The sequence below is a fragment of the Lepisosteus oculatus genome, chromosome 2, assembly GCF_040954835.1.
Source record: "Lepisosteus oculatus isolate fLepOcu1 chromosome 2, fLepOcu1.hap2, whole genome shotgun sequence".
NCBI lineage: Eukaryota > Metazoa > Chordata > Actinopteri > Semionotiformes > Lepisosteidae > Lepisosteus > Lepisosteus oculatus.
This window is the reverse complement of record NC_090697.1, coordinates 75,804,503-75,832,101: the sequence shown is the minus strand read 5'-3', so window position 1 is coordinate 75,832,101 and position 27,599 is coordinate 75,804,503. Positions and strand designations below refer to the sequence as shown.

Below are 27,599 nucleotides of genomic sequence, written 5' to 3'. Positions count from 1 at the left end.
GAGAGACAATGGGAGGAAGAGAGGAAGAGCGAGGGGCTTCCGCCAGAGACCGCGAGCGGGCGGAAAAGCACCGGAGCGGAGACGCGCCCTGGACAGACCCCGGGAGCAGAGCCGCCCAGCCCCGCGCTCAGGCCAGAGAGCAGAGCTTATCAACCAGGCGCGGCTCTAATCCGGGAGGAGAGTAATCCTGCAATCTGCTGGAGTGGCGCGGCGCGGAGGGGATGAGCCGCTGGGGCTGGAGAGGAGATAAGAGAGCGAACGAGAAGGGGAGCCGGAGACCCCCTCTCCCCCCGTCTCTCACTCTCGCACTCAAACCCAAGCGCAGCTGTATTGCCAGGGGGAGAGCAAGACCAGCTTCAAAACAAAAAAAAACCCAAAACAGTGCGAACGAAACTGAATCTCTCTCTCTCTGCCTCTTTCCCCTCTGCATCTCCCCCATCCTGGCGATCCAGCGGCGGCAGCGGTGCCGTTCGAGTGCAGATCTCGAGTTCGAGTGAGCAGCAGCAGCGCAGGACGCACCCCCCCCCGCCACACACTAATCTCTCCGCGGACAGCGCGCGCGTGTCTCTTTAATCCTGCAGTGGGAGCGTGACAGTGCTGCTACCCTGCCCCCTGCCCAGCTGGGCCTGAGAGCGCCCATGAACACACCGGTGAGCCGGACCTCAGGAGGACAGAGCCCCTGGAGACCCTGAGGGCTGGTTTCGTTAACGCAAGTGGCTCCGCTGTGACAGCGCAGGTCCTGTGGACTCATCGCCTCACAGCAGTCAGGAGGCCAAGCTGGACCCCCCTGTGAGGGGCAATATGGGTCAGCACACGCAACACATCCAAGAACACACATACTACATCCAAGAACACACAAGAACGACATCCAACGCATACAAGTGTGTCCACACGCCCACAGGGGTCAAGGGGCAGCTTTCTCTCTCAGGCTGAGACTCAAACCACTCACTGCGTCAGCGAGTCCCCCTGATCTGAGACTTCGGGGGAGCTCGTGGGCTCCCAGCGCACCGCAGTTGGATCCGCTCCAGGATTTACTCCGGGCCGGGGCGGGGCTCTGAGCAGGCGCCTCTCAGTGAGCCCCCGCCCGAGACCTGGACCCCCGAGTCACTTCACGAGCCGCGGGAAACCGTTTCGGAGGAAGTCGGGGTGAAGCCTGAGACCAGGGGGAGGGGGACAGCGCTCCCGCCGGCGAGGATGCAGGGATACGTCCTCGCTCCTCTCACCTGACCGCTCCCATACGAAGGCTCTCAGACCTCCCAGGCCCTGGTGCCTGTGTGAGGACAGCATTGATATTTCTGCACTCGGCTTGCTGACCTTATTGCACTTCCAAGGGTTCCTGTTTTACTGTGTTTGTACCTGTGATGGTTTAGAGAACGTTTGTGTCGGTAACAAAAGCTCAATAGAAGGATGGTCTACTTTTTTTAAGGGTTTAAAATTCAAAGTCGTTTTCAAGGATCTGCTGCATAAAAGCTGTTTTTATAACCGTTGTCGTTGCAATTATCGTTATCATTGACTGGATTTGACAAGCTGGCTGTGTTGCAGCTGTTTTTATTCAGCCCATCATAAACTCCCTCACCGCACTCTTCTGAAGAACAGCAGCAAGACGGTCGCTTTCAGATGGCGGACACGTTCATACGGAGCGGGACGAGGAGCGGATCCGCGTGTTTCAAAACACCCTTCTGCGCCCGAGCGTATTTTGCGAATTGAGTTTGCAATTGACTCGTTTCCGAGGTGAAGATAACGTTTCACGAACTCTAGCTGTGTGACTGGGAGGGGGCGAGTCCAGTACACCTGGTAGGTCGGTGTGAAATGAGACAGAAGGTTAATTCGGCAGGAATTCGCGGGTCGTCAACGCAAACGCACCAAAACGATCGTGACAAGCTTGACGTATCCAGCACCTGACGCTGGGTTAAACATTAATAACTGCCGTGCGGCAGAGCCCTGCTGTCAATCTCTGACAACGCCTGTTTCGGAACCACAGCGGGCCGGAGAGAGGTGTGAAACTGTCGGGGATGGCGACGACCTCTCGCGCACGGGGGCGGGGAGCTGGGTCCGAACCGTCAGGTCCGAACCACCCGCGAACCAGGCCCGACACGAGGACGGCGTGCCCACCCCACACAGCTGTTTAACAAAGAAAAAGCGAGCGGCTGCGGCCGACCGGACCGGACCGAACTTCTCCCGGACCCTGCTGGAGTCGGGCTGCAGAGCTCGCCTCTCCTTAAACACAAGCAGTCAACCCATCCAATACCACTCTGGCCAGAACCCAGGTCCGTGTTCTGGTGTTTCACTGCAAATAACAAAGCCACTCAAAGATTCGTGTTTAGAACAGGTGCGCTCAAAGGGGGTGATTTTCTACGGAATTGTTTCCTTGTCAGACTTGCGGTGTTGTTCGTCTAAACACCACCCGCTTCAGAACAGAACCACCACGGCCGACCGCAGAGGCACCAGGCAGCAGATCTTCAATATCAACAACGTATGCATCAGAAATCCACCCCCCCAAAAAAAAGCTGTTCGCTCCAAGACTGGGCGAAGCTTTTATCTCCTGGTCCTTTCCGAGACGTCTCAACGGGACGGACTTCATCGGCAAAGCGCCGCTGATGCTGGTTGTTACAAAGCAGGTCCAGAGAGATACGGGACCGTCTGGTCTGTTCGCTCCTGTACAGGTCTGGTCGGGACGGGTCTCAGCGCGCTACGGACACCGAGACCCACCGAGCGGTCCGGTCCGAGAGCCGGCACGCCCCTGCTCTCCGGAGCGGCTCGGTCCAGAACACAGCGACAGCAGGAGGAATCGTGTCATGAGGTAACGGGTTTGAGACGAAGTAATTCACAGAGGCTAGAGCGCGGAACTAGGCTTCTGCCCAGCCCTCGAGTAACTAATAACGGGCCCCCTCTGCTCTGAGACACAGGGCAAGGAGGGTCAGGGTGGCCGAACAGCTTTGAACCCGGAACCTGCTGCCCGGGTAACTGGGCCATCTGGTATAGCCTCACAAAAGCTCGGGTTTGGGCTCGACACCGGCGCTGGCTGACGTTCAAAGGAGCACAACCCCGAACTTATTTTTTTTTTTAAAAAGCCCCTGCTTGCTCGAAAGCAATTCGCGGATTTTGTTCCGCAGCGGTTCACGGCGCGACAGAGGCAGGTGATCTGGGAAGATGAGGAGATCGGCGCTCACCCACAGAGCTTCAGACCATCACCCTCCAAAACCGCACCAACAGCCCACTGTCCCAGGGCCGGACCCGTCCTGCCGCGTTACCCGAACCGAAGACGGGTTTCTCAGGTTTCTCAGGCACGAACCGTCCCGACTCGCCGCCGAACTGCTGCCCTCTCGAGCGACCGCGGGGGGTGACTGAGCGCCTGATACCGGACTGGGGAGCCTTCTCGCGCGGAGGAATGCGGGGGGTCTTCTCGTGTTTTACGAAGACAAAATAAAACGTATCGTCAGAGACGACACGGGGACGTCCACGGCTCGAAAACCCGCGCAGGGCGGCGGCTCGGCGGCAGACACACCTGCAGTCACCTCTCTGAACTTCGTGCGCAAACAGCTGGGACCTACCTCTCCCGCAGCGGACTCCCTGAGCGAGCGCGGGGCTTCCTATCGACGAGCCAGGTGGGCACAGAAGAACATGAATATCGATCATACGGCAACGTCGCACCAAGGACCGCAGGAGAGGTCCGGGGGTCTGGCCGGAGGGAAAGAGGGGGAGTACTTTCGGACGGCACAACAGGTTCCCGACGACTCCCCTACCGCAGCTCCAAACTTCCCAAGCGCACGGGAGCCAAACCCACAATGCATTACGCCGTGGGTCACACTGAGGGAGTGTGACCAGGCCCCCTTCCCCGGGAGCGCGGACTGGCGCCGGGCCGCAGCGCCACCTGCCGGCCGCGGCGCAGCGACGGGCTCCGAGCTTCTCCAGCAACGGACCACTATTTTTAACTTCTTATTTTTTAACTTCTTACTCAACGATGAAGTGATCTACAGCTGCGACATCCGCAATACATTGTAAAATAATCGACAGCTTATTTACAGTAAAATAATTGAAGTAAAATAATGTTCAGCTTTCATCTTTCATGTTTTGATCATATTCTTTTTTTGACACATCTAAAGAAGGCTCCACGGCCGAAACGTTGTGGTTTCTCTCTTCTCTTTTCGGCAGGGAATAAACCTGTTACTTGTTCCTTTGCAGCCCACGCCTGCTGACGCAGCTCCCCACCCGAACTGTTATTTTTTGTGTACATAATGAAGTGTTGACATAATGACAGTAGGGATGGGAGATTACAACTAAGGAGTGACGCCCAAAGCAGGACCGCACTTGGTCATCGGGGGAGGAGAGAGCGATCTGCTCGCCAGCCGGATTAAAAGAGCATCAACGGGATTTCAGGACCTCGGTTTAAGGGATGGAACTTGCTCCGCTCGCTGCGCTGGGACACTGTTCGGAGATTCGGCTGCAGTGGGAACAGCGCCGCCTACTGCTCCACTGCAGGCATTGCGCGCCAGCAGCCACACTGCACAGCAGGTTCTGGGGGGGGGGAGTGGGAAACAGCTTCACCCATGGGGCTTCAGGGAGACCCGTGGGGACCGGCGCCGAGAGGAACCGAGCCAGCAGCGAGCCGGTCCGACGCGTCCCGGTACGGACCTGGCCCAGCTTTTCACACGGCGTCTCGCTCCGTCGAGCAACGGGCCTCCAGAACTTCCAAAACTCAGCGCTCTTACATCTTCAGGAATTACACCTGGGAGTGGGCGGCAGGGCGGTGCGGTTCTGGACCCGGGGTGCTGTCTGGGTGGAGTCCGCATGTTCTTCTCATGTTCATGTGGGCTTCCTCCCACAGGCCAAAGACATGCCGGTGGGTTAACTGGCGTGTGTGTGTGTGTGTGTGTGTGTGTGTGTGTGTGTCTTGCACCCTCCCTTGTGCCCCGTTGCTTGCTGGGATGGGCTCTGGCTCCTCTGGGACCCTGCCCTGAACTGGTAGAAGGGGTCAGAGGGTGGAGGGTGAGTGAGGACCCTCGTGCCCGGCGGCCCCTGTCCCAGGACGGCTCTTTCTCTCCACTCTCCCAGCAGCTCAGGGGATCAGCTGTGGGCAGGTCGGATGCATCAGTGTAGAATTCCTCAGAGCTGTCCCGGGTGACTTTTATTAATCACCTCCTGTGAGGGGAGGATGAACTCACTCGATGACTCATCACCGAGGCCTTCAAGAATGGAATCGCTTGTGTGTCCAGCGCGCGGGGACTGACCTCTTGTCTTGAATTTTCTAGACGTTTTGCCGCACAGGAGTGTGCAGGGGCCCCTCTCGACAGCTCGGCGCTGCTCTTCCTTGATAGCGGTGTTTTTGGTAGATGGGGGGCAAGGAGGAAAGTGGAGTGAGAGATTCACCTTTCCCAAATGCTGTGCTCCCATGTTTTGGGATCAAATCAATTTCCTCTTTATCTCCTCCATGTCTCCAGAGTGGAACAGCCAGCAGAGCGCTTTACAGGTACTGGGGATCCCCTCCACCACCACCAGTGTGCAGCCCCACCTGGGTGATGCGACAGCAGCCAAAGTGTACCAGGACACCAAGGTAACACCCCTACCTTTTTTTGAGAAACACCCACAGAGAGTCAGGATCTCTGTTTTACGTCTCATCCGAAGGACGGTGCCTTTTTTACAGTATAGTATCCCATCACTATACTGGGGCATTAGGACCCACACAGACCACAGGGTGAGCGCCCCCTGCTGGCCCCACTGACACCTCTTCCAGCAGCAGCCTCAGTTTTTCCCAGGAGTCTCCCATCCAGGTACTGACCAGGCTCCCACTGCTGAGCTCCAGTGGGCGGCCAGCTGGGAGTCGCAGGGTGACACAGCTGCTGGCCTGTGCACATCGTCCTTCTCTCCCCCTGCACTAGTACAAGGGATGTAGCAGCAAGCTGAGCTGATTAAGAACCAGTTATTCTAAATTAATTACCAAAGACCAGATTTCATTCTAGTTGTGCCAAAATGCGAAGGGAGACAGTACATTTCCTACCCTTTGAAGCACAACTCTCTCCAGGGTTTGCAATATTTCATTCAGTTACTGAATGCAGAGAAAGCAGCTCCTTTTAAAAGCCGGTTTCTGGGGGTTTTGTCCGACTTGTACAAGTTTCACACACACAGATCAATAAGTTTCCTGCCTTCTACTTTAGTCTTAGCCATGGAAACCAAGTTAACTGTGAACGAAAAGAAGGATTTTAAGTTTCTGAACGAACCCAAATTGAATTGACATGAATAAGGCAGATCGTCACTTTGCAGAGCTTTCAGAACGAACGACGTCTCCGACACCGCGAGACTGGGAATGACTCAGGAGCTGGACCTGCCAGATCCCCCCCGAGCCTCTTCCTGTGGGCTCTGCGCTGGCTCGGCCCGCCCCTCCCTTCCTGAACCGCTCCGGCCGGCCCACGTTGCACAGCTGTGCTTCTGCCTCGGGCCACGGAGCTTCCTTTGGGATGCAGCCATGTGATTTAGAGGATCAATCCAACCCCCCCCCATCCTTTCCCAGTCCGAACAAGGACTGCTTCCCGCAGGAAGAGGAGCAGGTCCACCTCCGCGCTGCGCACAGGGAAGACTGTTCTTGCTCCATACGTACAGCACTGCCAACCCGCGGGTCTGAAACGCTCCAGTTTACATTCAGGTACAAAACACGAGCACATCGGTCTTCAGACACCCGCCGGTGAGCCATGGAGCAGCTCTGCCTCCAAATCCACGGCCTCACGGCCGACAAGGGGGACAGTCTTGGAGACGGAGCACACACACACACACACACACACACACACACCTGTGGGAGGAAGCCCATATGAACATGAGAAGAACATGCAGACTCCACCCAGACAGCACCCCGGGTCCAGAACCGCACCGCCCTGCCGCCCACTCCCAGGTGTAATTCCTGAAGTGGGCTCCCAAGTTTCCCGCAGATCTCCGACTGCCGACTGCCCGGGCTTAGGGCAGCTGCAGGAACGTGCTAGTCTAACAGCGTGACAGGGCCCAACCCTGCTTCAGCACAACACACAACCGGCTGGCCTCTTCGCCCTTTGAAGGTGAGCCTCCCAGAGGTCTCCTGGGGGCCCTGTCCGGGCTCCTGGACAACTGGACAGCGCTCCGTTCTGCCCCAGGATGATCCCACCTCAGTCTCCAGGGCAGCGAGAGCCCAGTGTCAATCAGAAGGCAGCTCCTGCCAATCAGTCAGGGAGCAGAGCAGATGCCTGCACATGAATACCTTCATCAGCTTGTTTTTAAAAAAGAGTTCAATCACTCTGCCTGCTATTTACTATAGTATTATAGTTCTCCATCAGCCTGTATTCTATTGTATTACAGCGGTTAATCAGCCTGAATCCTGTGTTGTATTATATTGCAGTGGCCAATCAGCCTGAATTCTGTATTCTATTACATTACAGCCTTCAATATTACAATGGTCATAGTATCCTCGAATGGAGAAATCAGACTGACAAACTCTATCCATTTGCAGTGGGTGTGAACACAATAATGGTTATACCATATGTTTCAATTCAGTATATCCCTATCCCAGATATCCCATACATGCAGAGATAAACCTGAAATCAAAAGAAATGCATGGCAAAAAACACTGAACCACGAAGATGTGTAGCTACTGATTACAGCATGTTTTATTTCGTTAATTAAAATGATAAAGTATTACAAGTAGAATTACAGCGAGAGCCATACAAATGATTTTATAATTAAATTTTAATATATTAATAAAACACATCCTCATTGCTTCTTCTATGATGACCTAGTTCTGCTGCTCGTCTTGTGATCACCATGGTACTCCGACATCCTCAGAGCAGGGTGACAGCACTAGTTGGAGGGACAGCCTATAGCAATTTTATTTATTTTTTAAATAAATCCTCCACCACATCAGAAATCCACAATTTTAAGTCTTCACTAATCCCACTGCAGTGCTGCTTTACTGCACAAAAGAAAAAAGTCACAACAGCCCCTGGAATGGGGGATGGCTTATTATGAACTACAGCTCCACCAAGTGACCGCAGTCAGACATGACACCTGTCAGAGCTAAGGCACAGAACTGCAGTGGCTTTCAGTGTCCACATTCTTCACACTGTCCACCCTCTTCACACTGTCCACAGTGTCCATACTCTTCACACTGTCCACAGTGTCCACCCTCTTCACACTGTCCACACTCTTCACACCGTCCATAGTGTCCATACTCTTCACACTGTCCACAGTGTCCACCCTCTTCACTGTCCACACTCTTCACACTGTCCACAGTGTCCACCCTCTTCACACTGTCCACACTCTTCACACCGTCCACAGTGTCCATACTCTTCACACTGTCCACAGTGTCCACCCTCCTCACACTGTCCACCCTCAGAGATCCCAGCAAGAACAGACGCACCTGATGCACAGTCCAGCTCTTTCTCACACTGACCAGGGTTCTGTTTGATAACAGGACACCCTCAGCTGGGATCATTATCGCAGATCGGAAAGCAGGGAATCTCCAAGGGACGGCCGCAGAGAGCCGGACCAGGAGCAGGCCGTGAGGCGGCCCGTTTCAGGAGAGTTCAGGCTACCACTGGTATTAGGTAGCCGTATTAGTGTATTAAAATACAAACTGGGTAAAAATACAGTTGTTGCAAACCTAAAAGGCTATTTAGAAGAATAAAGTCTCGGCACAAGTCACTTAATATTGTTTTTAAAATCACAATAAGAAAAGAGGGCTCCCTTCAAGACTCTGCTCAGACCCACGTGACGTGCCGGAGGAGATGGAGGCTTCGTCAGCTGCAAGACCATACCGGTGTGGGCCTGCCCAACCGAACTGCAGCTACCTTATCTAGCACTCCTGGAGCTCCTCGGAATCCCACTCGGATATTTCCCCCGATGTTTAGTTAGCCCAATCTTTCCTTATTCCCCACTGACTGATCAACCCGTCAATCCATCGTTACTCCATCTCCATTTCCCCTCCCCCCTGTGTTTCCACTGGCGGTCTTTTCCAAGTCTGCCTTCCCCATATTGCACCGCTAAGCTGTCTCCCTACTCCTCCTTCTGCTCCTCGTCTCTCCCCTCCTCTTCCTCCTCTTCCTCGCCAGCGCAGGTGCCCGGAACGGCGCTGTCCTCTCCCAGCATCCTGCACAGCTCGGCCAGGCGCTGCTGCATTTTGGGGACCCCCGAGAGCTGGGTTTCGAGGCGCAGCTTCTCGTCCTGCAGGGAGAGGCGCGTGGAGGCGTCCAACTTCTCGAAACGCCAGCCCCCCTCGCCGTCGAACTGCAGCAGGTGGGTGTGGTACTTCCTGTGGGGGAAAGGCAGAGCTGCTCGGGCATGACGTGGGAGCAGGAGGGACAGGAGGAGGGGAGGGGACCAGGGGCAATTAGCACCGAGGGTGCAGCTCTCAGGGAGCCAGGAAGCCCAGGAAGCCTGGAGTCCATTTCTTTTCAACAGTAATCGCACTGCCAAGCCAAAGTGATTTAAAACCAAATTACAGCACACTGGACAGAAATGAAGGACCATTAATTAAATCAAGGGTAATATTTCCGATTGATCATGAAGAATCATTCGGCCAGCGGCGCTGCTCTTACCACAGCGAGGGCCGGTGCGTGATGGACAGGAGCGCTATCCCAGCATCCTTCGCAGCCTGAAATATTTTGCCCTCGACATCGATGCTGACGGCGCTGGTGCACTCATCCAGGAGCGCGTACTTTGGCCTGTGCCGAAAAACACAAAGGCAAACAAAGACAAGACCATGAGACGCTTCAGCTGCTGATAAAGGATAACCTGGTGCCTACAGACATGCATGTGCCAGCTCGTGCCAGGGCTCATGTGGAGCTGAATCTGCTGCAGGAGCTGACGTGACGTCCTCAGAACCCAGACGCCTCTGAAATCTCCCATTGAAGGGAGAGTTTTGGGAGGAGAAATTCTCCACGGAGGTGCCTGTGTTCACCCATGACTGAATCCTGGCAAGGGAAGAGCTCATCACATGCACAGACACACATGTAGACATGCAGTAAGAGACACAGGCCCACTAAGACACGTCCCCTCCCAGTCACACACAGCCACGCCCCCCACATACACAACCCCTCCCACACAGGTACAACCACGCCCCCCTCAGACACAACCCCTCCCACGCAGGTACAACCACGCCCCCCTCAGACACAACCCCTCCCACACAGGTACAACCACGCCCCCCTCAGACACAACCCCTCCCACACACGTACAACCACGCCCCCCTCAGACACAACCCCTCCCACACACGTACAACCACGCCCCCCTCAGACACAACCCCTCCCACACAGGTACAACGGCGCCCCCCTCAGACACAACCCCTCCCACACAGGCACAACCACGCCCCCACAGGCACAAGCCCTCCCACACAGGTACAGCCACGCCCCCCTCAGACACAACCCCTCCCACACAAGTACAACCACGCCCCCCACAGACACAACCCCTCCCATGCAGGTACAACCACGCCCCCCTCAGACACAACCCCTCCCACACAGGTACAACCACGCCCCCCTCAGACACAACCCCTCCCACGCAGGTACAGCCACGCCCCCCTCAGACACAACCCCTCCCACACAAGTACAACCACACACCCCACAGACACAACCCCTCCCATGCAGCCACAACCACGCACCCCACAGCCACAACCCCTCCCAGTCAGGCACAACCCCTCCCAGTCAGGCACAACCCCTCCCAGTCAGTCCCTCACCTGTGGTAGAACATCCTGGCCATGCCCATCCGCTGTTTCTCCCCACCAGAGAGCACGTCCTTCCAGTCACTCTCTGCATCCCAACCTGCAGGCAGAGAGACAGATCTCACTGCCCGATCCTATCTTTCCTCTCTTCACTCCTCTTCCTTGCCCTGTGACCGCCTCCCTCCTCCCTCCTCTTCCTCTCCCAGTGTCCACCTCCTTGATCTTCCACTCCCACCTCCCTGCTCCCTCATCCCTCCACTTTCTCTCCCAGTGTCCACCTCCCTCCTCTTCCTCTCCCAGTGTCCACCTCCCTGCTCTACCACTCCCACATCCCTCCTCCTTCATCCCCCCTCTCCCTCTTCCAGTTTCCACCTCCCTGCCCTTCCTCTGCCTCGTCTCACCTCCCTCCCTCTCCAGGATGTAGCGCAGGTTGACGATGTTCAGGATGCCCTCCAGGTGGGCGTCAGTGAAGCCCCTCTCAGTCAGCTCCTCGGGGGTGTCTGGGTAGATCACCTGGTCTCTCAGGGTGCCCACGGACATGTAGGGTCTGGGGTGGAGGCAGATTAATCAGGGATTAATACAACACCCGCTTTCAGATCGCTCACTTTGAGGCATCGATGACTAATTCTGTCATCATGTAAGAGTCTGGTGTGGTTTTTGAATGGGCCGGATTCTGAGCTGGCCAGAGCAGGCATCTCCTGGGCCTCGAGACTTGAAACGAGAAGCAGGACTTGTCTGAACTTTTAAAATAGCAGCCTGAGCCCGACCTCTGAGCCCCCTCTGTTCCGTCCGGAGGCAGTGAGTGTTTTGCTCTGGCTCATTACACCCCGCTGGGCTTGTCATCTGTGAATAGAGCTGCAGGCTGTATTTTCTCATTCTTATTATCTTATTAGTGGGGCAGAGACGACTCCTTGTCCCAGTGTAGCCCCCACCCCCCACCCCGCCCGCTCTGGGGCCATACCTCTGGGGGATGTAGAACATGTTTTCTGGGGGGGGTTTGCGTAGCACCCCACTGTAGACCGGCCACAGCCCACTCAGGATCCGGAACAGGGAGCTCTTCCCACAGCCGTTCGGACCCGTGATCAGCAGGTGCATGCCCTCCTCCACCTGGACCCAGAGAGGCGGGGGGGGGGGGGGGGAGATCACCTGTTATTTCTTGACATGGGACAGTATCGCCCTGATTCAGTCTTGTGGCTTTTGAACGCTAATTTAACGCAACTAATTTAGCAAGATACGATCAAGAGGAGATCAAGTCATTCAGTCAGTCTACACGTCCTCACGCAAGCTGAAAACATCCAAGTTCAAGTTATATTTAATATATAGGAAAAATACAGAATATAGAAACAGACTTGGGCGGCCCAGTGCTGCAGTGATCAGCATGGCTGCCTCGCACCGCTGGGGACCCGGGTGTGATTCCTGGGGTGCTGTCTGTGTGGAGTTTGCATGTTCTCCCTGTGTTTGTGTGGGTTTTCTCTGGGTGCTCCAGCTTCCTCCTACAGTCCAAAGACATACTGGTAGGTTAAATGGCTTCTGGGAAAACTGGTGCTGGTGTGAGTGTGTGTTTGTTTCTGCGTGTGATGGACTGGCGTCCCGTACGGGATGTACCCTGCCTTGCGCCCAGTTCCTCATGAACCCCAAGCTCATCTGATCTGCACCAATGTCAGCCCAACACGTAGTGTGGCTATTTTTCAGCAGGTGGGACACGCTGCAAATTGATTCACATTCACGCGTCTTGGATAATTAACAGGTTTAAATGAGCGACTTAGAAGACGAGCTTTAGGCAAAAGGCTTGCCTTTTAAAGCACATCACGTGCGTCTAAAAATAAAAGATGACAAAAACAGGCCAAAGAAAATAAATCGACTGCGTTGTCTCTTGCTGAGTTTGCAGCTCTGAGTACTTGCAGAGAACATTCTGTGGATCTGGGTTGGGACAATGACTCTGCTGGCCCAGCAGATGGCAGCATAGAGCTACTACACCAAGGACACCGCCTGATGACAAACAACCGGCTCACTGTCACAGCAGCAGCTCACATCCTCTGCGGCTGCTCACACCCCTCCTTTGACAACCAGTCTCCCATCGCACAGCCCTGTGCTGCATTCCGGGTTTTACCCACTGCAAGCCTATGGCAAAAACGTGCTGAAAAAAAGCAGAACACCTAATATTAAACCTGCCTACGCACATCGACTCCCTGGTGCTGGTTAGGACACAAGAGCCTGCAGCTCAGAGGGGAAACATCGCCCCCCGCAGAGGGAACCCCGATTCCGATCAAGGTGAGAAAGACCTTGTTGTGACCTGGCAGGGGAAGGAGCAGCTACGGCCCCTGGGAAGCTAGATGCGGCAGCACCCTGGCCAGCCGGCGTGAGAGAGCCCATTGTCAGCAGCTGTGGGAACCAGGCAGGCGCCACTGTGTGGGCGTCAGTCACACGGCGCGGGGGCACAGAGGGCACAGCGCATTACCGCGCGGAGCCGTTTACAGGAAGGGGCCCCATGGCGCGGCTGCCTCGATCCCCGCCGGAGGAGGGACGCGGCCAGCTCGCACGGGCCTGAGACCGTGAGGCCCGACGGGGCAGGAACCAGACCCGCAGGCACGCTCGCGCACGGTACAGAACCACGTCGAGTCGTCTAGAGACAGGAACTATAGTGACCAGGCCCAGTACACAGATATCCACGGGGAGGCCTCAATGGGCCACCTGACCTCTTGTCAGTCAGTCACACGGACTGTGCAAAGAGGCAGCAGAGAGGAGAGAGAAGGGAGCAGGGAGCAGAGAGCAGGGAGCAGACGGCAGGGAGCAGGGAGCAGAGGGCAGAGGGCAGAGGGCAGAGGGCAGAGGGCAGAGGGCAGAGGGCAGAGGGCAGACGGCAGAGAACACAGTGGACTGCGGATAGCGGAGAGCGGAGAGCAGGGAGCAGGGGGCAGAGGGCAGAGGGCAGAGAGCAGAGAACACAGCGGACAGCGGACAGCAGACAGCAGAGAGCAGAGAGCCTGCGTGTCTGGGTCAGTACAGGCACTGCTGGGCGTCACCTGTTCTCCAGGACCCTGACTCCGGCTCTGAGAGTAAATGCAAGGATGAGGAGCTGGCGGAGTGCTGGGGTGCCTCGTGTTTCAGATTCTTTCACCAGCCCTTGTTATCCAGAACTGTGGGTTTTGTGATCACGCAGCTCTGAACGGGGCTGGGCACCAGCAGTCCCACACCGTGAGATTCTGGGTGTCACTCAATTATGTACAGTTCACGGTGCTACACAGACAGTTCAGCTGGAGAGGCCCATGGGAGTCAGTGGGACCTGCAGTCCCACGCAGGGCTGGCCAGTCACATGAGAGGATTATAGAGGCTGGAGTCTTCACAAAGCACTTGGAGACAAACAGCCTTTTGTCCGAAGAGGAAACAGAACCATTTCCCCCTTACGTTAAAGGTGGCGCCCCACCTCTTTGACACGCATGCAGACACGCACACAAAGCCGGTGAAGTGAAACGATACCGATACTCTGACCCCCCCACCCTACAGATCTCCAATCACAGCAGTGTTCCAGGCACAGACTGTACGCAACTCCCCTCAAGAAATCAAGATGAGCTGTGCTGCTACACTGTAGTACTTCTCCCAGTAGCCAGTGTTACATTCCTATCTTGAACTGCTAGATGACCACCGGAGAATAAACTCCTTCTTATCCCTGCACTGCCCAGTGAGAGGCAGCCTGCTTTAGGAGAACTCATACATTTTGTGATCTAAGCGGCAGGTAAGATAAACACCTAAACTGAGAACTAATTTCCCAAAAGAAGGGAGGTGAACAGGGGGTGGGTGCATTCATGGTGATCTCCCCAATAAAAACAATTACAACACAAACATTCATGCAAGAGCTTCACCCAGTTATGCTACAGTATGTTTAAACTAATGCTTGTTAATGTTGGTCAATCTCACGAAGTGAAGGAAAAAGGGCTGTTAATGGGGTGCACCGAACAGTATGGAAAATGCATGAGTAATGCCTCCATAGGCATCTCTGGACTGTGCAGCTACCTTCAATCCTTTTAAACTCAATGACCCTTTAAACCCCTTTTAGTTTAAAACCTTGTTATATTACAAATTAATGTTCCCTTATTTAGGTTTTCTGTCATGTCTAAAAGTGGCTGGCCATCTTAAGAAAGGGCTGCAGTTACAGTTGACCTGCCACTAGAGGCTGCTATATAGCTCTGTAAAGAGCCACAGTGGGTGGCACGACAAGACTTGGGGGTGCTGTAGGCATCGGTCCTTACCTCGATGTTGAGGCTGGACACAACCACATCTCCAGTGGGAGTGATGATGGGGATGTTCTCACACATGATGCCCTGCTGCACATCGATCACCTTTCCTGTACGCACAAACAACACACACAACAGGCCATCAGTCCCTGCACACACACACACACAACACAGAAAACAGGTCATCAGTCCCCACACACACACACACAACAGGCCATCGGTCCCTGCACACACATACAACACAACAACAAGCCATCAGTCCCCTTTCCACACACACACACACACACACACAACAGGCTGGTTCCTTTCCCCGGCCACAGAACAGTGCTCAAACTGATAGAGCAGTCTGGAGCTCCAAATGAGCACTTCTGAGAGACATTAATAACTCTTCTAATCCGACGGCATTCTCCATTCCAGCTCCACTTCCCATTCCCTTTGAATCCGTTCCAATGCAGAATTTGAAGTCCAGCCATGTTGTTGAAGTTGATTCCCTGGTTTAACAAAAAAACAGCTGGAGGAGATCCTGGAATTAATTAACACTAATTACAGAATGGGCCAGATGGGCTGAATGACCTCCTCCAGTGCCTGGCCTCTCCTGGCATGATGCTCCTATTGCAGCCTGAGCTGTGAGACAGGCTGGAATCAGGTTCAAACTGGAAGGCGATGGGAGCTGCTCACACCTGGATACAGACGGGCAGTAAGTGAGGAAAACAGGGGGTCTTGACTGTATTCCTTTCTGGGCTCCACCCAACCCAGGGTTCCGGGGGTGTTACCTTTGACCTCCAGGGGTCCCTCGATCCTCACGCCGTGCCTGATGACCTTGGCAGCCCCTCCCTCGCCGCCGTCGCCCCCCGCAGAGCGCCGGTACACGCCCGCGCGCACATCCTCGAACACGGCGAACATCTCGTACACCCGCGCGGTGTAGCCCGCCAGCTCCGTCACCTGGGACAGCGAGGGAGACCCGGTGCGCCCGGCTGATCCATCACACAAGTACACGAGCACCCCAGGGGGAGCTGGAACCCCCCGGAGCAGCACCGTGTGGGCGCAAGCTTACTGTAGACACACGTTTCTCCACTGTTTATACACCAGTTAATCCCACCATATTTCTCTATGCTACATTCTGCTATTGCTATGCCTTTTACTACACTACACTCTGATTTTACCCTGCAACAGCACAGTACACTATTATAAGGGCAGGTTATGCCTCCTTCCCAGTGTTCAGTTCCCAGCCCTGGTTCTGATGGGCCTAGAAGACAAAGCTTCCCTCAGCAAAGGCGCCAGGTCTGCGTATCAGTGTGTGGAGTGACAGTGCGAGCACCACAGCGTGTGCGTGAGAAAGTGCAGCCGCAACAGTGAGTGTGCTAGTGCATGTGCAAGCAGGGCAGGGTTCAAGAGTACCCTTGCACGAGTGTGCACGAGTGTGCGAGGGCGACAGTACTCGTGCGAGCATGACGGCGTGCCTGAGAGCAGGACAGTGCACATGCGCGAGTGTGACAGGGCACTTATGAGTATGAGAGTACGACAGTGCGAGCCAGTGTGTGACAATGGGTGCATGGGTGCGAGGGCGACAGTACTCGTGCGAGCATGACGGCGTGCCTGAGAGCAGGACAGTGCACGTGCGAGAGTGTGACAGGGCACGTATGAGTATGACAGTACGACAGTGCGAGTGTGTGAGAGTGTACCAGGGAGCAGCTCTGCTCCTCGATTGCCCTGGTCACTCAGTCGTCAGCAGACGCAGACCTGTGCTCTCTGCTTCAGTGCACAGGCCGGGGGCCGGGGGCGTCTCACCTCCTTGTAGGAGCTCATGATCCTCTCGATGGCGTCGGCGCCGGCGGTCAGCAGGTTCCTGGCCGTGGTGAAGGCCTCGGTCCGCTCGCTCACTAGATCCTCCTCCTTCATCACCATGGCAGCCTGCTTCGTCTCCTCCGAGTCTGGGACACAGAGAGCCGGGCTTACTGATGGGGCTGGGGGGTTCCGGAAAATGCTGCAATATCTGCTTTGCCAAAATTGTGGAATTTCAAAATTCCCTCATCTATATCCGATTTTCCACCTTCGTTGTGCCTGTGGGAAGTGTTCCCCCTTCCCATTACTAGCTAAAACAGAACAGTCCAGTTACTCTGCCACCAGGAATGGGGGAAGAGATTGGGTAACAACACAAATGCAAACCTGGGTTCACATATAACTCGATGTTTGCAAATGCTTCAGTGGCAGCAGTAAAAAATTCCTGGAACTTTAAGAACCCGTCATTGTTAAACAGAACTATGGCCACTGGAACAGTTTCTAAGTTACAATGAACTTGTGGTTTTCGTTAACAATTGCAGGCTGTGCTTGCGTGTGCTAATGCAAACATCAAGAAATATTTAGAAAAACTTCTGGGTGTAACAGAAACATGATTGACAGTTTTTTTTTTACTTTAGCACGTCTATGTAAGTTATTTATTAATGGAATCTTGACAGCTTTTTACACATCAACCAGGGCTTAACAGGATCTTCACACTGACAGACAAAAGGAAGTGTGAAGTAATCTTGAACAAAGAGGTCTACCAGGGGACATGGTACAAGCACTCAAAATCCTGGAAGACATTGACAGCCAGCCCAGGATTCCTTTCACTACGAACAGTGAAACACAAACCTGACAAGTCGAAACACCACAAGTTCAAATGACTTAGAAGTGCATTTAAAACTGGGAGCATTAGGCACGTCTTTACACCAAGGGTGGTGGGAGTGTGGAACACGCTGCCGAGGCATGCTGTTGAAGGCGATACCCTGGGTTATTTCAAGACACAGCTGGAGGAGACCCTGGGATCAATCAACTACTACACACCACCAAACAATCAGGTTGGACTCCTCTCTTGAGTTACTCTGCTCATTTTTTTAGCAAACAAAAAGAATAAAAAATCACTGAACAAGAGACAAGGGATGTGGTCATGTGAATTCCTTCCCTCTCCCGCTGGGCAAATGGTTTTCTTTCATTGCTCCTCACAGATCGACTGACTGACGGAGTCTGGCGTCTGCGTGTCAGTCATAGTCTACGCCCCTCCATGGACACGCCCGCCCCAGTTTGCACAGAGGTTACAAAACCTGCCGATATAGATTACCAACGGTTTAATACTGAACATACGTCCTTTATCTTCTGCTGCTGATCAGGCACAGGGGGAAAAAAAGTGTGGAGTAGCTCAGAGTAGCCAGTGGCAGTGATGATGATGATGAACAGAGAGACTCACTGTGCTCGGAGTAGCCAGTGGCAGTGATGATGATGAAGAGACTCACTGTGCTCAGAGTAGCCAGTGGCAGTGATGATGATGATGAACAGAGAGACTCACTGTGCTCGGAGTAGCCAGTGGCAGTGATGATGATGAAGAGACTCACTGTGCTCAGAGTAGCCAGTGGCAGTGATGATGATGATGAAGAGAGACTACTGACTGTGCTCGGAGTAGCCAGTGGTGGTGATGATGATGATGAAGAGAGAGACTCACTGTACTCGGAGTAGCCAGTGGCAGTGATGATGATGATGATGAGGAGACTCACTGTGCTCGGAGTAGCCAGTGGCGGTGATGATGATGAAGAGAGACTCACTGTACTCCGAGTAGCCAGTGGCAGTGATGATGATGATGAAGAGAGACTACTGACTGTGCTCGGAGTAGCCAGTGGCAGTGATGATGATGATGAAGAGACTCACTGAACTCCGAGTAGCCAGTGGCGGTGATGATGATGAAGAGAGACTACTGACTGTGCTCGGAGTAGCCAGTGGCAGTGATGATGATGAAGAGAGACTCACTGTGCTCAGAGTAGCCAGTGGCAGTGATGATGATGATGAAGAGAGACTACTGACTGTGCTCAGAGTAGCCAGTGGCAGTGATGATGATGATGAAGAGACTCACTGAACTCCGAGTAGCCAGTGGCGGTGATGATGATGAAGAGAGACTCACGTGCTCGGAGTAGCCAGTGGCAGTGATGATGATGATGAAGAGACTCACTGAACTCCGAGTAGCCAGTGGCGGTGATGATGATGAAGAGAGACTCACGTGCTCCGAGTAGCCAGTGGCAGTGATGATGATGATGATGAAGAGACTCACTGAACTCCGAGTAGCCAGTGGCGGTGATGATGATGAAGAGAGACTCACCGTGCTCGGAGTAGCCAGTGGCGGTGATGATGATGATGAGACTCACTGTACTCGGAGTAGCCAGTGGCAGTGATGATGATGATGATGAGACTCACTGTGCTCGGAGTAGCCAGTGGCAGTGATGATGATGATGAAGAGACTCACTGTACTCCGAGTAGCCAGTGGCGGTGATGATGATGAAGAGAGACTCACCGTGCTCGGAGTAGCCAGTGGCGGTGATGATGATGAAGAGAGACTCACTGTGCTCGGAGTAGCCAGTGGCAGTGATGATGATGATGAAGAGAGACTCACTGTGCTCGGAGTAGCCAGTGGCAGTGATGATGATGATGAAGAGAGACTCACTGTGCTCAGAGTAGCCAGTGGCAGTGATGATGATGATGATGAAGAGACTCACTGTACTCCGAGTAGCCAGTGGCGGTGATGATGATGAAGAGAGACTCACCGTGCTCGGAGTAGCCAGTGGCGGTGATGATGATGAAGAGAGACTCACCGTGCTCGGAGTAGCCAGTGGCGGTGATGATGATGAAGAGAGACTCACCGTGCTCGGAGTAGCCAGTGGCGGTGATGATGGGCACAGCCACCATGACGAGCCCTGAGGCGCTCCACAGGTACTTCATGAGGAACTGCTCCAGCATGATGTACCACAGACGCTTGAACAGGATGAGGTTGATCTGGGAGGCCAGGGCCCGGTAGCAGCGCTGTAGCTGGGCCATCTCCACCTGCAGGGACACACACACACACGTTACAACTACTGCTACACAATATCAAGCACTGTCTTCACCTCACACCACATCGAAGCACGGCCACAGCACCTCTAACTATGAAAACAAAGTGTTTTCAAATGGGAATTTTCTCGTTCAGTGAAAGATTGCCCAGTTGATAAATTGCTGAAAGTTCTGTTTTGCACAGATTGCATCTTGTTCTTGTTTTGTCTCAACTGCTGAGATGACATGGAGCACTGTGCAGTGTGGAGCAGTGGTCAGGGCTGTAGTCTCTGGAAGGCTGGGGGTTCGAATCCTGGGTGGGTCTCTACCACGTCAGCCTTGAGCAAGGCTGTACACTCACTCTTGGGTACAAATGCAAGTGGCTTTGGTAACCTGTCACGTTTCAAATGCCGAGGAAGCAGGTGACTAATGGTGAGGACTCTGTCCTTCTCCCAGGACCAGGACAAGGCCAGGGCACATGCACAGCCTCAGCTCTCCTGTCTCCTGTCCCAGAGCGCCATCTAGATTGACTGCAGCAGGGCAACAGGGCTGGACCTGGCCAGTACTGGGATTGCAGATCTCTGAGGCAAACCGGGTCGCTTCTGTAAGTGGTGCTGGTGGACCACTAGGAGGCAACTTTCCCTCTGGACCAGATGTTCCACAAAAAGTAGCTTAGTGTGCTGACAGAGGGACCTGAGCTTTTGGGTTGAGACAGTATTAACGTCCTGTCCTTTTTTTTTGCACACTGAAAACCACAAGATTCACAACAGGTGAAAGCTAGTCCCGCTGACAGGGCCAAATGCAAGGAAAAAACTTCCTACAAAAGCCCCCCGCTCATCTTAACTGGGCTGCAGTTCCTGTCCTACCCTACCCTCCAGGAACGTCACTGGACATCCTGTTTACATAAAAGATTATACACACAGTGCTGCACGTTGGCTGTGTTTTGCTTTTCTTGAGTGCGCGTAGATCGGCTCTAACATCACACAGACGGCGCTCTCGGTTCTGAGGAATAAATCCCGAAAAGCGACGTCTGAAACCACCGGGAGCAGCAGGGCATCGTGGGAAACAGGTGGTGGGCAGGACCTGACCTGTCATGGCGGCGGCCACAGCAGTGCAGCTGTGTTAGTGGATACAGGGCTGGTCTCGCGCTTAACGAGAGAGAAGCACAAGGAGATCGCAGGGCGCTACATCAGGCCATCAGAGCCAGGATGATATTTTAAGAATTCCCGCAGGCAGACTCTTTTCAATTGGTTTCCCAAAAAGCTCAATAAGCAGAGCGTGGCAGGAAATCCCGTTTGCGATAGCGTGCAGCTCTGCTTGGGTGACAATCTCGGAGATACAGGGCAGGATTGACTGAAATGGGGACAAAGGCTTTAGAATAACACTGCAGCATGTTAACTGGAGTCTCTGCACACGTGCTGCATTTTCTCAGTTCTTTGACACCACCTGGCACAACAGGGTAGCCCTGCAGAACATGACTTCCTGGGAGTAACATCATCACCTGATGTACAAGGGGGGCTGAGCCTTTGCCCACTGTACAAGGTTAAGCCAGTCTGTTCCTCGCCGGCCTTATGTAAGACCTCCCCCCCCCAACCAAACACTGTTACAATCCTGCTCTCCTGACTCCGAGCGTCTCCTTGACCTTCAGCCTCTGACCCCTGACCCACTGTCACATAGCTCTTCCCCACCTCAGGACACACACACACGCCCCACTCTCTCACACAAACCAGGAATCACACAGCCAAGCCAGGGCCAGCCTCTTCTCTGCTCCCGATCTCTGCCTGACAGGCCTCACGTTGGAAGAGACAGCAGCTCTTTGCCTGTTGACCTATTTAGATATCTCCAGTGCAAACTTACTTACGTGGCACAATGCCCAAGGCCTTCAGGTAATAAACGACCCCTACTCTCGCCAGTGTTTATTCCAACACGACACACGTTCACACTTCCACCTGCAGCAGTCTAAGGATAAAGCGCATTTTAAGCCAAAAGCACGGATCTCTGCTGTGTCCCCCCGGATCAGTGTCTGCACGCCCCCTCGCTGCCAGCTGGCTCAGCTCAGGCTGCTTGTGCCAGTGGTTGGTATCTGGGCCAGAAATGACAAAGCACATTAAACAGCTTCTAAAACCAGCCCTGCCGACGGGGCGAGATCGAGCGCGGGCACCGGCCGGCCCGACACAACGGGAGTCCCGATGCGCAGCGGGCCCGATCCGTCTCGGGTTCTACCGACGCCCTTTGCCAGCTCGGTCAGGCCCGTCGACTTATCTTCACGCAATTCTCTGCCGGCGGGCGCACTGACCTTGTGCCCCCGGTAGAAGGCGATCTCCTCCGAGTTGGCGATGATGCGCGAGTGCATGTAGCGCAGCTCGCCCTTGCGCCGCGCCTCCTGGGCCACCAGCTTGCCGAAGCGCGGCGAGAAGGCGCGCAGCACCTTGGCCGTGAGCGCCACCACGATGCCGGCGATGACGGACGGCCAGGTGGTGCTGGCGCCCTTGGACCAGGCCGTGCGCAGCAGCGTGTAGCCCGTCACCGCCACGTCCAGGATGGGCTTGGTGAGGTTGGAGTAGAGGTGGGCCACCGAGGCGGCGAAGGCCACCACGTCCTCGGTCAGCGACTGGTCGGGGTTGGCCAGCCGGCCGTCCATGTTGCTGACCCGGTAGTAGGTCTGGCGGCTGAAGTAGAGGCGGTAGGCGTGGCTGACCAGGCGCGTGCGGAAGGCCAGCGTCAGCCTGCCCTCCAGGTAGCGGATGGCGCTGTTGACGAAGGTGGCGGGGATGGCGATGAGCAGCCACTTGGTCAGCTGCAGCACGAAGGCCCGCGGGTCCTTGCGCACGATGGTCCTGACGATCTTGCCGTCCAGCCGGGCCACGTAGATGGACAGGAAGGTGCGGGAGACCAGCGCCAGCGAGTGGACGCCCAGCAGGCCCAGCTCCCTGCAGAGCAGCTGCGGGAACAGGATCCGCAGCAGCCGGACCAGCCGGCGCAGGAACTCCTGGTCCAGGCCGGGCGAGCGCCCGCCCCCGCCCGCGGCCCCCGAGCCGCGCGGCCCCCCGTTGGCCTCCGGGCGCGGGGTCCCCGCCGCCTCGCCCGCCCCGGCCCGCCGCAGCAGGACGGGGTACAGCTTCTTGACCCCGTACGCCGCCGCCAGCAGCAGCAGGGCCCTCCTGACCGCGGAGGTCCTCTTCAGCTGCGCGGGCAGCTGGGGGTACAGGACCGAAGACATGGGGGGGCACGTCCACGTCCTGGGGGGGGGGGGTTCTACTTTTTATACACGGTCTCCCCACGCGTCAGACCTCCGTCCGGTTTCCCTTCTTCGCACGCGTGTCTCTTCCTCAGCGCTGAAAAGGAGGCTCTCGCCGTGCGTGTGCGTGTTTAAATCAGATCCAGGCCTGTCCGCTCAGTATCGTGGGGTTGTAAGGGAGAGGGGGTTCCCCCCCGTACCGGACAGCCGGGTGACCTCGGGGAACCTTCTCCGGGGTGACGGCACCGTGCCCCCACACCAGCACGCAGGAACACGACCTAAAAGTCCGTCACTCCGACATCACATCAAGGGGAGAGCAGCACCTTGGAAACGCAAAGCGGAACCGTGACGTTGAACCCGCTCTAGACAGTGAACCGTTCGGAAAGGTCTACGCGCGACCTCCGGTTACATCTCGCACTTTTTTCTAATTTCTGGGGGCCCAAGCAATCCCAGCGGTGCGCTCCTCTGAGGTGTAAAAATAAACGTTTATCTTTCAGATATGAATCAACTGATAACGAGAAAACAACCCAACACAACACACACGCACGCACAGGAGGTCGAGGGGCGGCGAGGAAAGCAACCTGTCCCAGGTGACAGGTGGGCGTCCAGGCGGCGGGGTCCCCCAGAAATGTCGCTTCAGTCAAACTTCAGTCTGACCTTCAATCAGGCAGCTCGCAATCTCTCTCTAAAGAGAGGAGCAAGAACTCAAAGTTATTGCTCGAGCAGGTGTACCGTGTACACCTGTATGATTATGTAAGTTACATAACTACGTCAAACAGCGTCAACCTCCTCGATGTGCCTGGTGTCCTCTGACGGTATTCTACCCCGTGTCGCCTAATACCTGCAGTATATAAAAGTTGTCGTTATTATAAGAAGCTACAGTTGGCCGCCCAACTGTTGACAGCAGCGCGTTTCCTGAAAAGAGAAAAGTTGCAGGACTTTGTTGACAGCGACACTGCAATACACACGGAAACAAAACGAGTCCCGGGCGCAGGAAGGGTGAAGTCGCTGGCTTTTCTGTCCAAAGGAGAAAAAAAAAGTTTTCGCTTTTTAAGCCTTCCGTAAAAAACCCTCGGTGAACTTTACGCACCGACTGTTCGCCGTAAAAGAGGGAAAAAAAAAAAACAAGTTTCGAAACTTGTTGGAAGTGTGTGTGAAAGGGGGGAGTCTATTCTATTCGCTGCAAATACATCCGAGTCTCGAAATTCGCCCCTCGACGCCGGTCAGTCCCGCAGCGTCGATCTCGGTATCGGCACCCCCAAGGGCGGCTGCAAGTCCGCTCTCCTCTCGCTTCTGCTTTTCTGCAACTGTCAAAGACGTAGGAAGTCCTCCACCTATCCCACAATCCCCCTCGCACCCGGCTTTTCTGGACGCTCTTCATGCGCGACTGAGAGTCTATGGTGGCAACGTGTAAATGTGAGAGCCGTAGGTTAACCATCTGAAAAGTTTTTTTTTTTGAAACACCCGAATACTTTCAGAAATCACGCCACCTCACCGCGCTGTGCGTAGTAGAGCTGTAGCTGAAAACATTAACCCGTTTGTGCCTTTGTGGAGTCTCAGCCTTTAAAGGACTTTTTTTTAGCTAGCTGAACGATATCAAGAGCAATGAACTATTTCACCTGTTGCAGTCATAATGCAGGTGCATGGATTAATAGATATAGGCATCCAGGTCTCTGTGTCTGTGTGACTGCGTCTGTCAAATATTCAGTTTATCAAGCTTTATTGGCATGGCTTTGTTTTCTAGTAAATACTGCTTCATCAAGGTGGGCAGAACTATTTTAACTCCTTTCTACAAATCATTTACTTAAACTGCTGTAACATACTGTCCTACCTGTTGGTAGGTGTGGTACAGTCGATGACAATATTGGTCCCATAAACTGTAACAGGTTGGTAAAAGCACTGACGATGAGCAGCAAAGCCATCCTATCTTCTACAGAGGGTTTGTAAAGAAGGCTGAGTGCATCTCACCCCCACCATGGTGAATTTACACTCCTCCCCTCTGGGAGACACGTGTAATGGCAAAGTTACAGCCCCCTGCAACCTGACTCTCCAACGATGTAAATATCAGTCTCTCCTGAGCACCGGTTGTCCTGAACACTTTGTGGTTCTTGTATTGTTGTGCAAGAATCTGCCTGAAACCATTTCCCCCAGGGATCTGGAGAGACTTCTTCCTGGACAAAGATGACTGAACTCTAAGAGAGACCCACAGAGAGACAGACACACACCTGGGCTTTAACAAGACACTTTATTAAAAAGATGATATACAGTCCCTCTCCCCAGTACATATTCAAAAGTGGCATGATTTTATATTCAATAACTTCTCTTCGTCCCCAAAACACCTGGTATTATTGGGAGGCGAGACCCAAAGGTCAGAAGTAGCGATAGAAATGCAAGCGTCTCTTCTTTATAATAGTCTTCTCTATCTACACCTTTCAAATTACAATTCAAGTCATTGTGGAAATGTCAAGATCAGCTGCCTGTACCCCTGGAAGTGAACTGTCGGCCCTCCCACAGTCCTGCACAGACCCTGCCTCTTCTCCGCAGCTCTTCCATGCAGAAGCGTCAGTCTGGACACAGGAGTCCGCTGTGGCGCCGCGAGTGGCAGCGCGGACTGAAATCACATGCACACACAAACACGCACACACACCCCCAGACACACACACCCCCACATCCCCCCCCCCCCACACCCACACACACCCCCCAGACACCCCCCCCCCACCACTCCTCGTGCACTGCTGGTGAAGCCGAACTCGACTCAGGGCAGTGCCGTCGCAAAAGACCTGCACGCCTCATGGAAATGTCTGTAGGCAAATTCTCAACCGGATGAAAAAGGGGAAAAACAAACAAACCAGCCCACATACCAGCTGAGGCTACCAGGCCTGCAGCCCTCCCAGTCCGCTCCCCAGCCCGTCGTACTGCAGGCTGCGTTCCCTCGAGGGCCTGTCGGATCTGTGCACTAGCGGAGCTGCAGCACGGCGGTGGAGTGGAGAGGAAGGAGCTGTGGGCTGGCGCAGAATGGAACTGCTTGATTAGCCCGCCAGAGGACAGGGTTGTTAATCGCCATGTATTATATACATACATGGATATTGACAAACACATTACAAGCAGTTATGTATTGCTTTAAAACACTATGCAAACTTCAGTTACCCATCTACTGCACAGGGAGACTAATGATCTCTGAGGAGATGTGAAGGCTGCCTGATCATAATTCTTAATAGTGGGGAGCAGTGGACATCATGGTACTGCGGATCAGCACTTCAGCAGGGCTGGACCGACTGACCAGGTAGAACTGGTTCAGCCTGTGTAAGACAGCCCTCTAGTGGTGAGAAGGAGTAAGGCAGCAGGGGTTGAAGGAACTGCTGGTCATTCCTACGCGTCTGGGGCAGGAACGGACAAGTTCAAGCCTCCAGGGTGGGAGTCTGTCAGGTTTTACAAGTAGAAGAATCACGGATTAGGGACCGGAGGAGAAATCAAAACCACAGGACCCTGTCACTTACCCTCAAGGACATGGGGTGCACATCCCCTGGTCTCGGAGAGGCCCAGGAGTTTACCAGCTCCTCTTAAAATAGGGGGGGCTAATTAACACTTTGAGTTAGTGACTTTTTTATCACTGAAGCTAACGGTTCAGCTGTTCCTGTTCAGCTCAGTCCAGCTCTGATCCTGGAAGGATGCAGGTAAGAAGCTCCCAGTTTTGAAGCCTAAACACTGACGATTTCCAGGGAGAACTTCAATGGGCTCCACTGGGTCGGAGCTCTGAAGGGAAAGGGCTGGAGATCACGAGCCTGGATGAGCGCTGCTGAGAGTTCAAGCACAGCCTGCTTTATAGGCGCCTTCACTGCAGGAACCTGCAGAACTAGGTTTCCCTTTCCGATGAATCAGGAGGGTGGACCATGTAACTACACTGTCGTCTAACCGTTCTGTTCTCTCCTCCGCCCAGCTAACCTGATCAGCCCACCGGGAGCCACGTCGAACCTGGGGCCAGGGCCGTGGGCAGAGCCTGCCTCGCTGGAGTGGGGGGTCAGCTGCTCTGCGGGGTCTCGTATGCTGGTGAAGGATGTGGGGGAGTCACGGGCTGGAGCCGGAGGTAGCCACGCTGCTGCCGCCATCATTGCAAAACGCTTGCGCAGGCTGCGTGAGGAGTACCGCACGGGCGAGCGCGCGGACCGCGGCGCTTTGTTGAACGCCCTTCCCTGGCGAGAGGGGTGGCGACGCATGCCGGGGTCCCTGTGGAGTGCTGGAGTGCTCCGCAGGCCTGCGCCCGACAGGGCACAGTACAAACCCACGCCCAGATCCAAACCAACACAGGGGGGCCCGATACTATCCCCTTCTGGGGTCACCAGCCGACGCCTATAGGGGGTGCTGTTGAAAACAGAACCCTCCTTGTTCTACTGGACTGCAGAAACTGGCCCGGCTCGCCGGGATCGGCCCAGAGGCGGATTAGCTGCGATTCCACCCAGAACACAAGCCCCAGCACTACTTGTAACCCACTGATGTCAGCGCTAGGTGTGCGGACCTCTGGCCAGTGCGCCGCGAGGAGGCGGGAGTCTCTCCCCCCAGGCCACGGCGGTAACAACTGGACTGTTCTGCTTACAGGGGCACAGGGCAGCAGGAAGATACTGGACAAGAAGAAAAAATA

At 54.6% G+C, this 27,599-nt stretch overlaps 1 protein-coding gene across 2 annotated transcripts; it reads right to left on the bottom strand.

The window, feature by feature from the left end:
• Positions 1 to 7,607: 7,607 nt before the first annotated feature.
• On the bottom strand, positions 7,608 to 24,301 carry abcd1 (ATP-binding cassette, sub-family D (ALD), member 1). 2 transcript variants are annotated; one of them, XM_069183955.1, is made up of 11 exons: positions 23,545 to 24,301; positions 22,022 to 23,286; positions 19,560 to 19,740; positions 16,687 to 16,829; positions 15,672 to 15,840; positions 14,914 to 15,008; positions 11,628 to 11,773; positions 11,068 to 11,213; positions 10,682 to 10,766; positions 9,552 to 9,677; positions 7,608 to 9,265 (listed from the first exon to the last, which is right to left on the bottom strand). In XM_069183955.1, exons 2-11 carry the CDS (start codon positions 22,943 to 22,945, stop codon positions 9,010 to 9,012), a joined length of 2,271 nt encoding a protein of 756 aa, XP_069040056.1. In that variant the 5' UTR covers positions 22,946 to 23,286; positions 23,545 to 24,301; the 3' UTR covers positions 7,608 to 9,009. The 2 variants fall into 2 exon arrangements, with proteins under 2 accessions (XP_069040056.1, XP_069040052.1); XM_069183951.1 differs by having other exon boundaries at positions 22,022 to 24,301.
• Between the last annotated feature and the right edge of the window lie 3,298 nt (positions 24,302 to 27,599).